At 40.6% G+C, this 18,017-nt stretch overlaps 1 protein-coding gene across 1 annotated transcript in view; it reads right to left on the reverse strand.

Annotated features, from left to right (window-relative positions):
• hk2 (hexokinase 2) overlaps positions 1–18,017 on the reverse strand; it is a 61,301-nt gene that overhangs the window by 25,827 nt on the left and 17,457 nt on the right. Inside the window, exons 3-6 of the mRNA XM_021606334.2 lie at positions 6,492–6,640; positions 3,634–3,753; positions 3,403–3,498; positions 1,249–1,348 (exon numbers count right to left, since the gene is read on the reverse strand). Of these exons, the coding sequence (XP_021462009.1) occupies positions 1,249–1,348; positions 3,403–3,498; positions 3,634–3,753; positions 6,492–6,640 (465 nt within the window). The remainder of the gene's footprint in view (positions 1–1,248; positions 1,349–3,402; positions 3,499–3,633; positions 3,754–6,491; positions 6,641–18,017) is intronic.

The following is an 18,017-nucleotide window of genomic DNA, read 5'->3' on the forward strand; positions in this document are numbered from 1 at the left end:
CCAAGGTAAGTTGCTAGCTAGCATTAAACTTATCTTATAAAAAACAATCAATCATAATCACTAGTTTTAACTACACATGGTTGATGATATTACTAGTTTATCTAGCGTGTCCTGCGTTGCATATAATCGATGTGGTGCGCATTCGCGAAAAAGGACTGTCGTTGCGCCAACGTGTACCTAACCATAAACATCAACGCCTTTCTTAAAATCAATACACAGAAGTATATATTTTTAAACCTGCATATTTAGCTAAAAGAAATCCAGGTTAGCAGGCAATATTAACCAGGTGAAATTGTGTCACTTCTCTTGCGTTCATTGCACGCACAGTCAGGGTATATGCAACAGTTTGGGCCGGCTGGCTCATTGCGAACTAATTTGCCAACATTAAGTAATTATGACAAAACATTGAAGGTTGTGCAATGTAACAGGAATATTTAGACTTATGGATGCCACCCGTTAGATAAAATACAGAACGGTTCCGTATTTCACTGAAAGAATAAAGTTTTGTTTTTGAGATGATAGTTTCCGGATTCGACCATATTAATGACCAAAGGCTGACTGATATAAATAATATAATAGCCTTTTCGCAGAAGCGACTTACAGTCATGCGTGCATACATTCTTTACGTATTTGGGGGGAGGGGGGGGGGGGGGGGTCCCAGGAATCAAAACCACTATCCTGACATTGCAAGAGTCATGTGCTACAAACAGCTACAGAGGAATTTCATTTCTAAACAGTAAAACATATGTATGAAAATACCCTCAAATAAAAGGGTTTACATCCCTGTTAGTGAGCATTTCTCCTTTGCCAAGATAATTCATCCCACATTATTTTATGTACTGTTGCCTCATATGAAATATTTGATCTGAAATACAAAATTCTGAAATAGAGCCTCCCCCCTCCAAAGTGCTTCACTATCCAAATACATATGGAGGAGAGTGCATGTATGGACTGTATTCACACAATGGAGGCCTCTCAGCAAATACATTTTCATAAACATCAAAACATTGTGAAAGTGAGCACCAAGAGATCCTATAATAATTATGTGTTCTGTATGTAATTCTATGGTGAGGAAATAGGGAGCCAGAACATTGGAAGTCAGTCCTATTGATTGTGTATGGATTGCATTCATGATGGAGTGCTCAGTACCTCGCTCAAAACACTTAGATCGAGAGCATTGTGTTGGATTACACAAATCACAGAAAATCCAACTAATCCCCATATAGGTTAGGATGGAGAGGGACTCACCGACAATGAGGCCTATTTCACAGTGATGGTCGTCGTATCCACAAGTCATCATTGTGCCCACAGTGTCGTTGATTACAGCCACAATGTCAATGTCAAAGTCCTTAGGAAAGATAGAAACATGGCGTAATTAACAAGTGACTCCCTTGGCCAGCATGCCGTGACTGAAACCATTACACATGATGCAACTCCTATGAGAAACAAGTCAAGATGCAGGGTGTGATCAGGGCCCGTATTCAGAAAGCGTCTCAAAGTAGTAGTGCTGCTCTAGGGTCAGGTCCCTTCTGTCCATGTAATCTTATTCATTATGACCTAAAAGGCTAAACTGATCCTAAAAAAAAAATCAGCAGTCCTACTCCGATGTTATAAGCAGCCAATATAATCTGTTTTATATTTTGGGGGGGCTTCCTAGTCTCCTTTTCACCTCATTTAACACTTGATTTAGTTAACAAAAAGGCATCTCTCAAGAGTTTCACTTCATACATTAATGAAGAAAAGTTACAAGTGCAACAGAATAGGTCCGGACCCTGTCCAGCAACTCTCTAATCCCAACAACATCGTCACAAAGCAGCATTAATGTTCCATAGCCCTTGCAGAGCAGGGGAAACTAGCCTCTGCCCTGAATTGACACTGAAATCTAAATGAAAACGGTGACACAACATGTTGTCAAAACAACACAATGTGAACCTCTGGGTTGCATTTGAGAGTGAGCAGCTAGCTAGTTCAACCCAGAGGTCTCTGACAGAGCTGGTCCTTCTGCTACATGCTGGGAAAGCAGCTGTGTTTCAGCAAATATTGCTTAAGAAATCAACTTGTGTTAGTTTCGAAATCCATGACTGACAGTACACAATATAATGATGACCTATTCAAATATAATTTGGTGCTTTCCTTGGAAGGACGAAAACACAGTAATTCCATTATAGATCAGGGCAGCGGTCAGGACAAGAGCAAAGCACAAGAACACTCCAACCCTATTTTCCCCGCCAAGCATAGTGTAGACTAAGTAACCGGAAGGTTGCAAGTTCAAACCCCCGAGCTGACAAGGTACAAATCTGTCGTTCTGCCCCTGAACAGGAAGTTAACCCACTGTTCCTAGGCCGTCATTGAAAATAAGAATTTGTTCTTAACTTACTTGCCTAGTTAAATAAAGGTAAAATAAGCAAGTGACTGGTTCATCATCAGACAAACAACAAATAAACAGAAATGTATACTGAATAGCTTGGCTGACAAATAGCACACTCTGCATCTCTAGGGCCTCAAACAGCTCTCTATACACTCCAGGTGCATTCCCATAATTTTTCATGAAAATGTACATTTCCAAAATGTTACTGTAAATGTACACCCCCCCCCCCGCCGCCCCATAATTCCCCAGCCCATTTATGCCCCTTCATGTATGACTAAGCAGACTGGCTCTGAACAACAGCTTTTGTCACAAATTCAGACTTTTGTACACAAGGAAAAAAAGAAAAGATATGCACATCCAAAGAAAACATTCTAAAGGAATGAGTGTTGTGTAACTCTTGTATTGTATGCTCCCACTGTGGTTTATTGTGAGGCACACAAAACAGATGACATCAATAAAGCAAAAAAGTGGGCTACAACTACTTGTTTTGAATACACCCTCAGGAGAACTACTGTAAAGTTCAATATGAAGAGTTAAGTTTAATGGTCGCATACAAAAATGGGTAAAAACATTTATGGATTTTCTTTGTGAAAACAGCAAGCATGGGAACAGACAAACTCACATTCTGTGTGTAATGTGGTTCCCCTGCCTGTTGTTATTAAATATAAATATAGAATTGTTTTTAAAATCACACAGAAGAAACTTGGGTTATTTGCCTATTGTGTTATAAAAATAATTTGTGTGGGTGCATCTCTTATTGGGACCGGTTTTAGGCACCAATGAATAACTTCTAAACCCCCAAGTGGGTTGAGTACGATGGCATCTTTCTAAACTTGAACAAACACTGTTTAAGTTAGCCATAATAGTGCTGGTCTGACGACTTCATGCTACACTTTCCGCTTAACCTTAGTGGGTCAAATGATGTGTAGCACACAATATCTAGAAAGCTCCTAGAAGTCCAGAAATGATTTGATCTGCTACTGCAATGGCTACTCAGTGCATAACCTTGGCCTATGAACTTTCTACTGACTCACCCCTCTCTTTTTGATGGCTTTCCTCAGAAGGCTGACCACGTCTCTCCCTTCCACCCCGTGTGACTTGAAGCCCTTGGTCCAGGACACCAGAATACTCTGCATGTAGACGCACACAAACGGCCACACACACAGGTAATGAAAACTTCTGGAGCATTCTGAAAATCAGTGACTTTTTTCCCTTTAACTTTCCAATGCGGTCTTCAAAAAATGGTCACCCTTCTTATTCCTCACCTCATCCAGTTTGGTTTGCTGGCAGGGGAAGGAGAAGGTAAAGCCCAGAGGAAGCTTCTGATTCTTTATTCCCAGCTTCTCCAGGAAGTTAGCTAGACACTCAGCAATGTGGTCGAAGAGCTTAGGGAGAAACAGAGGGGTGTTCTGTTTTAACATAAAGCAGCAAACTGGTCAATGTGCTAGAAAACCCTTCAGCTCATTGGATTAGTTATTTTTCCAACCCCATTTATTTTGTATAATAGCAAAATGATAATGTTACGGTAAAATATTACAAATATTACTTTATAGCCCTTACCAACCACAACCCTTATTGAACACCCCTGAGATAAATCTGACAACCTTAAGAACATCAAAACAGGCACGAAACAGGAGAAAACGGTTTGAAACGGAGGAGGTCGTGCTTGTCGAATATCAAAACATTTGTTTTATTTTCAGTTCTCAATTCTGTGCCTACTGAACACAACCCTGCATGCATACATCCCTAGTAGTGGTGAGCGATTAGTGCTTTTTGAGGTCGGTTCAGTTTTGGTTCGATTATTTAAAAATGATCACGATATTGATGCTTTTTTTTGTGTGTAAAACATGAAATGCACTATGCATTATGTGGGTAACACAGAATTAAACAAGTATTAAAAAGTCCCATGATGGTAGTGACTGCCCATTACTGCTTATCACAACTATTATTCACATTATTTGAATAACATATTCCATTGTGTTTATTACATTTGTTTTATTTGATGACATTTCATTCCAAGTCAACTCATCTCTATAGAGCTGCTGTCTATGCTCTGACAAAAATCACTATTTTAGTAGTTCTTCAAAAGTAAATTAAGGCCTACTTTAATGAATGTTGAATACCAACTATCAATTGTCTTAGATCATGTATTTTCTGGTAGAGAAGATGTCTGGTAAACAAGTTTATCAGTTTTGTCAATGTATTGTCTTTTATTTGAAACACTCCAGTCAATGTTGAATGAGGACGCTTGCATTCTCAACCAGCTTCACCTGGAATTATTTTCCAACAGTCTTGAAGGAGTTTGCACATATACTGAGCGCTTATTGCTGCTTTTCCTTCACTCTGCAGTCCAACTCATCCCAAACCATCTCAATTGGGTCATGTCTTAAAGTAATGATAGACTTGCATTTCTTTTCGCTTCTTTGAACTGTTCTTGCCATAATATAGACTTAGGTCTTTTACCAAATAGGGCTATCTTTTGTATAAAAATGAATGAGGAGAGGTGTCCAAGCTTTTGACTGGTACTGTAGTTGATTTTATTTAAAACATGGAATGGAAAAAAATTCATTAACCAGTTGCATCTCTAGGGGCGCTATTTCATTTTTGGATAAAAAACGTTCCCGTTTTAAGCGCGGTATTTTGTCACGAAAAGATGCTCGACTATGCATATTCTTGACAGTTTTGGAAAGAAAGCACTCTGAAGTTTCAGTATCTGCAAAGATTTTGTCTGTAAGTGCCCCAGAACTCATTCTACAGGCGAAACCAAGATGATACATCAAACAGGAAATGAGCAGAATTTCTTAAGCTCTGTTTTCTGATGTCTCCTTATATGGCTGTGAATGCGACAGGAATAAGCTTAGACCTTCTGCCGTTTCCCCAAGATTTTGGCAGCATTGTGACGTATTTGTAGGCATATCATTGGAAGATTGGCCATAAGAGACTACATTTTCCAGGGGTCCGCCCGGTGTCCTTTGTCTAAATTTGTGCGTAATCTTCAGGTGCGGGCATTTTCTCCTGGGATTCAGGAGAGAAAGCACACTTCCACGAACGATATATCATCGAAGAGATATGTGAAAAACACCTTGAGGATTGATTCTAAACAACGTTTGCCATGTTTTCAGTCGATATTATGGAGTTAATTTGGAAAAAAGTTAGCGTTTTGAGGACTGAATTTTCGTTTTTTTTTGGTAGCCAAATGTGATGTACAAAACGGAGCTATTTCTAATACACAAAGAATCTTTTTGGAAAAACTGAGCATCTGCTATCTAACTGAGAGTCTCCTCATTGAAAACATCTGAAGTTCTTCAAAGGTAAATGATTTTATTTGAAGGCTTTTATGTTTGTGTTGAAATGTTGCGTGCTGGATGCTAACGCTAATGCTAACGCTAAATGCTAACGCTAAATGCTACGCTAGCTAGCTACTTTTACACAAATGATTGTTTTCCTATGGTTGAGAAGCATATTTTGAAAATCTGAGATGACAGTGTTGTTTACAAAAGGCTAAGCTTGAGAGATGGCATATTTATTTCATTTCATTTGCGATTTTCATGAATAGTTAACGTTGTGTTATGCTAATGAGCTTGCTGATAGATTTACACAATCCTGGATACAGGGGTTTTTTCATAGCTAAACGTGACACAGAAAACGGAGCGATTTGTCCTAAACAAATAATCTTTCAGGGAAAACTGAACATTTGCTATCTGAGAGTCTCCTCATTGAAAACATCTGAAGTTCTTCAAAGGTAAATTATTTTATTTGAATGCTTTTCTGTTTTTTTGTGTAAATGTTGCCAGCTGAATGCTAATGCTAAATGCTACGCTAAATGCTACGTTAGCCATCAATACTGTTACACAAATGCTTGTTTTGCAATGGTTGAGAAGCATATTTTGAAAATCTGAGATGACAGTGTTGTTAACAAAAGGCTAAGCTTGAGAGCTAGCATATTAATTTCATTTCATTTGCGATTTTCATGAATAGTTAACGTTGCGTTATGGTAATGAGCTTGAGTCTGTATTCACGATCCCGGATCCGGGATGGGGAGATCAGAAAGGTTAACAATGTTGGCCAATCTATAATTTTTTGGGGGCCAGGGACATGGTCCACTCCACTCCCCCCCACTCACCTCTGAGCCGCTGCCCCTCATCAGCTCCTCAGGAATAGCATAGATCTGGTTCTCCATCTCCACCTTCTGCTTCCCATTGTCAGACACTTTCACCAGCAGGACCCGAAAGTTGGTCCCACCCAGATCTAGAGCCAGGAAGTCTCCCTTTTCTGGTGGATAAAAAAAAAAAAACACTGAAGGTTGGCCCCTAAAACATGTCTTTTTCACAACTTGCTGTAAAAGCAATACAAAAAAAATGCAAACTCACACCACACACACACTACAGTGTTAATTGCAATAGAGATGGTAAAGAATACAAATATATGCTATCAAAGATTTAAGTGGGAATGTGGTGTTTGTCTAGTTAAATATACTACAAGTTCTCCAAATAGCCTGTAGCACAACTAGCCCTAATGGTATTTTTAATTAAATAGGGCTCTTTTATAAAAAGCGTGTGTGTTTCTAACACAGCCTATCAAAGCTACATAGCTGCAATCAGATATGACCGCAAACAGCAAGAATGTGATTGAAGCCAAGTCTCTCGAGCCAGACTTACACAATTTTAGAAATACCGGCTTTCTGACATCGCTGCTTTTTCTGCTTATTGCCCTACCATAAACATCCCCTTAGCAACAACAGAGGAACTAGTAGCTAGCAAGATGGATATAAGAGGTTGTTCTTAAATGACTGCATTTAATGACTATTTTGTGAAGAGTAGTTTTAACACTAGTAGTATTTGAAACCAACCAGTGCCAAGGTTATCTAGCATTTACAGTTTTGTTTAATTTTCAATACTTAGAACAAAGTAGGTGGGGTGAAGATGAGGCTAACCCTGCTCTCTTGCCTCCGCTCCAGCCCCTGGTTGCCCACCAGCCTGACAAGCCAGAGAGGCAGGCTGCTTGAGATGACACTGTCTGGAGCCCGATCAAAGTTCCCCTGCATGTCCCCTGTCTAAAAGCATGCCATCCTCAGATAGGTTTACAAACAGCAGGGAAGGGAATACAGTGAAATGATAAGGAATGTCTACAGAAAGGTTTATGAAAACAATTGTGTTCAACAAGTAGTTGCACAGGTGGTTTAGCAAAACACACTTAACACCTATATAAAAAAAAGTGACCCCCTCAGTTCTAGGTACAGTAGGTGTTATAACAGTACCCGACTCAGAGACTCCTGCAGTGGTACAAACAAACGAGGCTGCAATGGCTGCTGGCATTTCTCTCTCAACAATAATAGCAAAATACGAGTCCCAAGAGCCCTCACCAGACATCGGCTTTGAAATGTAATGTCTGTTCTATTCATTCTAATTCTATGGTACCAAAATAGCCAAATATCTTTGAATGCCCCATTGAAGGTTTAAGTAACCCTAGTCTCTGGCTCTTCCCTCTCCCCCAAGGTAGCAAGCATGTGTTTGGGGCACAGTTGGATGTGTCTGGCACTATGGCTCCGTGTCTGGTGGAGCTGAAGCCTAAGCTGGCCTCTCATCTGGGACCAGCTGCATCACAACACAGTCAGGTAAACTAATCTCTCTCTCCAGGGGTGAAAGTAAAGCGGGCCGGTACGGCAAAATAAATAGTGGAGTACACCGTACCAGTAAAACATGAGCCCGTCACAATAATTAAAACAAAATGTCAAGAAAACTGTAGGCTACTACACCATTGTGTATCATTATCGCATGTCAGAGGCATTAGCAACCTCTTGAAGCTAGGGGGCACTATTTTTATGTTTGGAAAAATAACGTTCCCAAAGTAAACGGCCTATTTCTCAGGACCAGATGCTAGAATATGCATATAATTGACAGTTTAGGATTGAAAACTCTAAAGTTTCCAAAACTGTAAAAATATTGTCTGTGGGTATAACAGAACTGATATTTTGAAACCCCTGTGTTCCTATGCATCCCTATTGCCCATTGAAAGGGATATCAATCAGAGTCCTTTTTCTATGGCTTCCCTAAGGTGTCATCAGCCTTTAGACATAGTTTCAGGATTTTATTTTGAAGAATGAGCGTGAATGACCACATTGCGTAAGTAGACAGGTGGGGGCTCTCAGTGATTTGTGTGCAAAAGAGAGGCCATTGTTACTCCTGGTCCTAGTGAAAAGCCAACTGTCCCGGTTGATGTATTATCGAATAGATATTTGGGAAAAAAACCTTGAGGATCGATTATAAAAAACGTTTCACATGTTTCTGTGTACATTATGGATATAATTTTGAATTTTTGTCTGCTTTGTCGTGACCGCTCTTTCCGGTGGATTTCTGGGCATAACGCACCAAACTAACGGAAGGTATTTGGATATAAGAAATATATCTTTATGGCACAAAAGGAACATTTGTTGTCTAACTGGGAGTCTCGTGAGTGAAAACATCCGAAGATCAAAAGGTAAATTATTAATTTGATTGCTTTTCTGATTTTTGTGACCAAGTTACCCGATGCTAGGTGTACTTATTGTTTTGCTTACTATCAATAAACTTAGAAACGCTTGTATTGCTTTCGCTGTAAAGCATAATTTCAAAATCTGAGACGACAGGGTGATTAACAAAAGGCTAAGCTGTGTTTCGCTATATTTCACTTGTGATTTCATGAATATTAATATTTTCTAGTAATATTATTTGACTGTTGCGCTATGTTATTCAGCGTTGCTGATGACAAATATACCGGATCCGGGATGGGTGGTTCTAAGTTAAAAATTGAAATGACAAATCTTTACGACTAGGCCCAGAGAGATCCTATTCAATTAACAGGAATTCTATATGTAACTATATGATTTAGGCAGATAAAATGTTGAGGCACGGATATAAGAGGTCCCAGAATAAATTAATTCTACTTATGTTAGTCAAGTGTTTCAAAGAAGAAAATTACAGACAGGGTGACAGTTACTTCATGTTTCACAGAAGGGGATCCTTTTTTTGCCTTTATTTAAAATGGATAAGTCATTGAGATCACTTTCTTTTCTACAACAATCTGACCAAAAAGGACCAATGAATCAAATGGCAAAGCAGACCAGTGATGTTGCAAACAGAATACACCATTAGCTACTCCTTAGGTTCAATATGTACATACTACTACACCCATTTGGTGTGGTCATATCTAACCCCAGACCCCCTCCCTGACTGTCTCCCAGGTTCGCTCTGCTGCCGTTTTCTAGGGGGTGAAGGCATAATGCCCAACACTGCAGGAACCCACAGAGGGGACGTCTCATGATGCGGTGCAGTAAGCGTGTCAGCTCGACACCAACACCCTGGAGGTGAGGGTTTCAGTAATAACTGGCTGTGTCATGTAATAACCTCTGGGTAATAACTGGCTGTTGTAAGTGGTGTATGCTCCTCAGACTGGATGAGAGTTTAGGAACAGTATGGGCCTGTACATGCTGTTATAGTAACCTGGTTATGTAATGCTTTAACCTCTGCTCCCCAGACTGGCTGTGGACCAGAGTGTTATGCTAAATATCAGTGTTTTCCACAATTGCATAGAGTAGCCGGCCTCTGGTACATTAGAATGCCTTGATTACATCTAAATTCACAGTGAAAATATTGAATAATGAAGTAAGATGGCACAGACAGAAATGGCAGCTCTGCTTCTAGCTCCTAAGCAGCTATACAGTATTTTGCTTTTGTGTGTCATTTCTTACATTATTAGCACAGAACGTTTGTGTTATTACATACAGCCAGAAATAAGTTGTGGATATCAGGGCAGCAGTAACTCGCCAGCATTAAGAATCTCAAATATATTTTGATTTGTTTAACACTTTGGTAACTACATGATTCCATGTGCTATTTCATTGTTTTGATGTCTTCACTATTATTCTACAATGTAGAAAATAGTAAAAAAATAAATAAAAAAAATAAACACCTTTGAATGAGTATGTGTTCTAAAAATCTTGACCAGTAGTGAGTGAGATAGATAAACTCAGCAAAAAAAAAAAAAAACGTCCCTTTTCAGGACCCTGTCTTTCAAAGATCATTTGTAAAAATCCAAATAGCTTCACAGACCTTCATTGTAAAGGGTTTAAACACTGTTTCCATTGCTTGTTCAATGAACCATTCATGGACATGCACCTGTGTAACGGTCATTAAGACACTAACACCTTACAGACTAGAGGTTGACGGATTATGATTTTTCAACGCCGATACCAATTATTGGAGGACCAAAAAAAGCCGGTGCTGATTAATCGGCCGATTTAGATAGATCTAGACATCTAATGACAATTACAATAATACTGAATGAACACTGATTTTAACACAGTTCGCAACGAGTCAGTCGACCCAAACTGCTGCATGTACCCTGACTCTGCATACACTGAACGCAAGAAAAGTGACAATTTCAGGCACCGCATTGATTATATGCAACGCAGGACAAGCTAGTTAAACTGGTAATATCGTCAACCATGTATAGATAACATAATCACTAGTTAAGATTGATTGTTTTTTATAAGATACGTTTAATGCTACCTAGCAACTTACCATGGCTCCTTGCTGTCTGCACTCGCGTAACAGGTGGTCAGCCTGCCACGCAGTCTCCTCATGGATTGCAATATAAATTGGCCATTCCGATTAAATCGGTCGACCTCTACTACTTACGGTAGGCAATTAAGGTCACAGTTATGAAAATTTTGGACACTAAAGAGGCCTTTCTACGGACTCTGAAAAACACCAAAAGAAAGATGCCCAGGGTCCCTGCTCATCTGCGTGAACGTGCTTAGGCATGCTGCAAGGAGGCATGAATGAGGACTGCAGATGTGGCCAGGGCAATAAATTGCAATGTCCGTACTGTGAGACGCCTAAGACAGCGCTACAGGGAGACAGGACGGACAGCCGATTGTTCTCGCAGTGGCAGACCACATGTAACAACACCTGTACAGGATCGGTACAGCCGAACATCACACCTGCGGGACAGGTACAGGATGGCAACAACAACTGCCCGAGTTACACCAGGAACGCACGATCCCTTCATCAGTGCTCAGACTGTCCGCAACAGGCTGAGAGGCTGGACTGAGGGCTTGTAGGCCTGTTGTAAGACAGGTCCTCACCAGACATCACCGGCAACAATGTTGCCTATGGGCACAAACCCTCCGTCGCTGGACCAGACAGGACTGGCAAAAAGTGCTCTTCATTGAGGAGTCGCGGTTTTGTCTCACCAGGGGTGATGGTCGGATTCGCATTTATCGTCGAAGGAATGAGCGTTACACCGAGGCCTTTACTCTGGAGCGGGATCGATTTGGAGGTGGAGGGTCCGTCATGGTCTGGGGCAGCGTTTCACAGCATCATTGGACTGAGCTTGTTGTCATTGCAGATAATCTCAACGCTGTGCATTACAGGGAAGACATCCATCCTCCTCCCTCATGGGTGAGGGCTAGGGCCATTCCCCCCAGAAATGTCCGGGAACTTGCAGGTGCCTTGGTGGAAGAGTGGGGTAACATCTCACAACAAGAACTGGCAAATCTGGTGCAGTCCATGAGGAGAAGATGCACTGCAGTACTTAATGCAGCTGGTGACCACACCAGATACTGACTGTTACTTTTGATATTTTTGATCTTTTTTTGTTGTTGTCTCCAAATCTGTTTTTGTTTGTCATTATGGCGTAGTGTGTCGATTGATAAATAGTTGTTTTTTTCTCATCAATTTGAAAATAAAGCTGTAACAAAATGTGGAAAAACTCAAGAGTTCTGAATACTTTCCGAATGCAATGTAGCCTAGTTAATATGAAGTGGAAAAGGTAACCTGCTGATTAGCCAGCAGTCAGCGCTAATGGAAGACACTGGAGTATGAGGAAAACACTGGAGTATGAGGATGGAGGTTGTGGGGGTGTTATAGTATGCAAATGCAGTGTTTAATCAGAACGATTTATTTCAAAATGACAGATCCAGTCTGAAAACTGTCCCATCTACATGTCCTTTTATGTTTTACAGAACAACCAGTTATCCAGAATCATGCTACTGAGGCTGAACAATAATTCTTCCACTGCACCAGGGGACAGATTGAGAATGAAAACAGACCACTACAGTGGCAGCAGAAGCCCCTGGAGGAGCAATGGCGATGCCTACCATCACCATGGCACCCAGCACAGCATGCAAATTGTAATCTCTTCCCTCTCCATCTCTACTGCTGTAGGATGCAGAGAAGATGAAGGCAGCTTTCAAGAAGTTATTGTCACGTGCACAAGTACAGTGAAATGCCTTTCTTGCCAACTCTTTCCCAACAACGCAGTAATCAATAACAGTAGTACTACACCGCTGTGACAACTCATCTACATCCATGGTAATGTGGATGACAACAGACCCAAGTCAGCCGGCCCCCACTCACACCCAAGTTGTGCCACAAATGCACTCAACTGAATTGTTCTACAAAGTCAACAAGGGTGAGATGCTACAGATCTCCAATGGCATACATTGACTAGGGATCAAAATGTTATTCTTACATCCAGGTAACATCTTGCCAATGTGCAAACAATCTCTACAATACATACTCCTAACTCAATTTCATAAGTCAGAAAATGTGCACGCTTGCTGGGTTGAGGCTGCACTACTTTCCGGCCTGGTTTGTGAAGATTAGGCACCAAACCAGAGTGTGATGCTGACTATGAAGATGGCGGTTGTGGGGGTGTTATATTGTGCAAAGGAAGTTTTTAACCTCTAGGGTAGGGGGCAGTATTTTCACCTCCGGATGAAAAGCGTGCCCAAAGTAAACTGCCTGTTACTCAGGCCCAGAAGCTAGGATATGCATATAATTGGTAGATTTGGATAGAAAACATTCTAAAGATTCCAAAACTGTTCAAATAAAAGAGTATAACATAACTGATATGGCAGGCGAAAACCTGAGAAAAATCCATCCAAGAAGTGGAATTATTTTCATGTGGCTGTTTTTCAACTCAATGAATACAGAGAATCCAATGGGTTATAAAATCAGATTGCAGTTTCTATGGCTTCCACTAGATGTCAGACTTTAGACATGGTTTCAGGGTTTTATTTTTAAAAACTAAGAGTAAACAGCCATCAGAGGAACTTTGCAGACCTGATTTGGCGTGCTCCGTTATTATTTTTCCATTCTATTGAAAACTGCATTGCCTGGTTGAAATATTGATTATAAAAAGACAAACAACCTGAGGATTAATTAGAAACATCGTTTGACATGTTTCGATAAACTTTAATCGGTACTTTTAGTATGTATTCTTCTGCCTGTTGTGACAGCCTTGGAGCCATTGGATTAGAGGGACTTCATCAAACAAAACAAATATTTACTGTGTAACTGGGAGTCTTGTGAGTGCAACCATATGAAGATCATCAAAGGTAAGTGATTTATTTTTTTCAATATTTTTGACGTTAGTGACTCCTCTACTTTGCTGGTAAATGTTTGTATGCTTTTGTACACGGGCCGCTGTCCTCAGATAATTGCATGGTATGCTTCACCGTAAAGCCTTTTTGAAATCTGACACAGCAGCTGGATTAACAAGTTAACCTTTAAGCCGATGTATAACACTTGCATATTTTATGAATGCTTATTATGTGTATTCCTGTATTTTGATTTTGACGCTCTGCAATTTTACCGGATGTTGGCCAGGTGGGACGCTAGCATCCCACATACCCTAGAGGTTTTAACAAGATATGTTTCAAAATGTCAGATCCAGCCTGAAAATGTCCTTTCACTGTTTACAGAACGCCAGCTATCCAGAGTTATGCTACTGAGGTTGAATAAATAGTTTGACTGCACCAGGCGACAAAGGATGAAAACAGAAACACCTTCACTCAATTTCACCCAAAAATGTATGGATTTTTGTACATGCGCTCGGTTCTCGTTACATTACTAAATGTTGAATTTGATCAGGGGTGTCACTCATCTCATGGAGTCATGCGTATGCTGGTTTTGGTAAGTTCCTTTCAATTTGTGTCCAATTAAAGGCATACTTTGGGATTTTGGATACAATTTTTGTGTCTGGGAAGATGGAAGTTAGAAGTATTTTCTTGAGCCAATGCTAACTGGAAGTCTATGCTAACTGGGTATTTGAGCCAATGCTAACTGGGTATCTGCTAGCATGCTACAGTAGAATGCATGGGTGATTGGTTTATGCAAACAGGGCATTCAAGCAGAAACATGAATAACTACAATGACGGGAAATGTTTAGCCTGTAGTAGAGATAGCTAACTGGCTAATTTATAACAAAAACATACATTACCAAGGGCTAGTAAGCAAGATAAAGCTATTATTAGCTTGCTAGCTTGCTGGAGGAATATGGGCTTAACAATGCTAGGTAGCTAGCTAGCATAAGTTGCTAGCTACCAGAATGCAACCTGTAAAACATTGCAGTCATCTAATATGACCCTTTTAGTATAGGTTAGTTAACATTTGGAAATGGTATGATGATTTATGTGCTATAATTATAACAAGGAGATGTTCCTCACCTCATCCAGAGCAGACTGACAGTCTTTCTTCCCTGACAAGCCTAGCTAGCCATCTGCGTCCGCATTTGGTCCACCTGTTTACGAGGGGAATCTTTTCCATGAGCACAATTCCAGCCCGCATTTTAAGCCCCACCTACCCAAACTTGATTTGTTGGGAGAATTGTCTGAGATCCCTCTCCCCCCATTTCTAAAAGTCCGGGAGGAGTTAACATCCTACCCAAATCTTGTGACATTACCTAAGGTCTGGCTCCTCTAGACTAATTGGGACGGGGGCAGAATCACGGGTGAGACTAAAATGTATATCATTACAGCCACTGAGAGGACTGACCATGACGCAGTAGACCCCTTGCCACCACGTTCCTCTTTGAAAAGTGTTTGGTCTTTTCACCTATTGCCAATAACATACCCATGGCCTTTAAATGTGCTACAGATTTCTCAGAATTTCTCCCCTGTGGGAGCTAGTTGAATTGCAACAGCACAAGGCTGCAATCATAACAAAATCTCCTCCTCATCCCACTTCCCCATAACATAGTGGAGACTTGCATTTTGAGCCTTTTACTTTCGGTTTTGGTCCACCAGCTTTAAAAACAGTTTAGATGGTACAATGACTCCCTACACTAATCAGTGCTTGTATTTTTCATTGTAGAGTTTTAGCAACCAGGAAGTGACAAAGCGATTTCTACATTGACCGCTTACCCCAGGTTTCCACTAGACAACACAGTCAAAGTCAAAACAGAACAGCTTTCCCATTTTGACAACAGAAGCCGGCGGGATAAATCAATAGGCAAATATCGTAGCCAATCACAACACTGGCGGTTAAGTATTACTGTGAAACACTCATTCCACCATCATTCCCCTTGCAACTCCAAAACATTTCTAGAAAATAAATAAAATGCCTTTCGTGAACCAACACTCGCACTTGATGTTTCCCCCCCCCTTACTAATAGCTCTGACTTTGCTGATAACTACTTTGAGGGAAAATGTACTTACGATGACGCGTAGCTATCTTAAGATGAATGCACAAACTGTACGTCGCTTAGGATAAGAGCGTCTGCTAAATTACTGAAATGTACTGCAGCTATATTATACATACTGAAATTACAATGCAAAAAAAAAATGTATGTTTAATCCTGTGTGTCATCTTTAACATTTTCATGAGATAGTGGTGAATCTTTCAATGGACTGACATTCCTCTTTAATGCGTAACAACCAGACAAACTAAATGTTAATTATCACACGCAGAGGTTTTATTCAACTCAATAAACAAGTATAAAATCTATATGTTTTGAATCCTGTCACATTCATTAAGTGACCAGCCTAACATTTCAATGCCCTTTTAATTTGAATGTCATTTTCAAACTGCGGAATACTTGATCAAAAGGTCAGTCTCAACTTAAGGAACATTTCTTTAGATAGAAAATAAAACCATGACTTGAGAACAAAGACAGTGGGGCAGAGAGAGAGAGTTGAGCGCAAGAGAGAGAGAGATAAGTGGTTCAGTTGGATAGACACTTATCTGCTAGGTTGGGGTTTAACGTGCCAATAATGACCCGAGTCAACAGGCTAGGCAAATAGGTTTGGCCTGGTCACCTCTTCAGTCACGAATGATAAATCACCTTCCCCAGTCTCAGAGTGTTTTTATACCACCTGCCCCGGTCACAAATCACTAACACCGGTGTAACTCTGGGAAAACACAGCTGGGACTACTCAAGGATTCACATTACAATGTTCATGCAGCATAGCTCTACTGGTAGAGTGCATGCCCAATTCACAGTTTCCTTCTTAGTGGTACACTAGTGTGGATGGATATTGTAACAGAGCTCAGATGTTTTATGTGCCATTCTTCACCAGAATACTCTCATTAGCTAAAATTGGTAATTGAATGTAAATTATATTTTTGTAAAGTATTTTTGTCTGTAATGTCTTTTTAGTTATGAGTCGGACTCCAAGAAGACTAGATGCCATGATGGCGTCAGCTAATCGGCATCCTAATAAAACATCTAAAAGGGGTTAATCAATCAGAAAACTCCGACATCCTATTCATCTCAGCAAATTACAGAACTGTCCCTAGTTGAAATATTTAAGCACACTTCAAGCCACTAATTGTGTCCTAAACAAGTACAACGGCCACTGTGAAAAGAAAAAAATATGTTCACAATCCGCACCCATTCAACCTATCCTAGATTTACAAAAGAAACCAAGACTGAACGCTTGGGCCTAAATGGCAAGCATCACATCTGGAGGAAACATGGCATCATCCCTACGGTGAAGCATGGTGGTGTCGGCATGATGCCGTGGGGATGTTTTTCAGAGGCAGGGACTGTCAGGGACTGGGAGAATAGTCAGGAGATGGAAAGATGAACAGAGAGATCCTTGATGAAACCCTGCTCCAGAGCACTCAGGACGTCAGACTGGGGAGAAAGTTCACCTTCTAACAGGACACCGACCCTAAGCACACAGCCAAGACAACGTCTGAGCCCGGACTTGAACCCGATCGGACATCTCTGGAGAGACTTGAAAACAACTGTGCAGCAACACTCCCCATCCAACCTGAGAGCTTGAGAGGACAATACTATACTTGTTGTGGCAATACTATACTTTTGGAGAATCTCCCCAAAACGCAGGTGTGCCAAGCTTGTAGCATCATACCCAAGAAGACACGATGCTGTAATTGCTGCCAAAGGTGCTTCAACAAAGTACTGAGTTAAGGATCTGAAAATTATGTGGATATATTGAAGCAACATCTCAAGACATCAGTCAGGATGTTAAAGCTTGGGTCGCAAATGGGTCTTCCAAATGAACAATGACCAAGCATACTTCCAAAGTTGTGGCAAAATGGCTTAAGTACAACAAAGTCCAGGTATTGGAATGGCCTCAATCCTATAGAATATTTGTGGGCAGAACTGAAAAAGCATGTGCGAGCAAGGAGGCCTACAAACCGAACTTCGTTACACCAGCTCTTCAGGAGGAATGGGCCAAAATTCACCCAATTTATTGTGGGAAGCTTGTGGAAGGCTGGCTACCTGAAACGTTTGACCCATGTTAAACAATTTAAAGGCAATGCTACAAAATACTAATTGAGGGTATGTAAACTTCTGACCCACTGGGATTTAAATGAAAGAAATAAAAGCGGAAATAAATCACTATTATTAAAATAAA

Source organism: Oncorhynchus mykiss, chromosome 6, assembly GCF_013265735.2.
Source record: "Oncorhynchus mykiss isolate Arlee chromosome 6, USDA_OmykA_1.1, whole genome shotgun sequence".
NCBI lineage: Eukaryota > Metazoa > Chordata > Actinopteri > Salmoniformes > Salmonidae > Oncorhynchus > Oncorhynchus mykiss.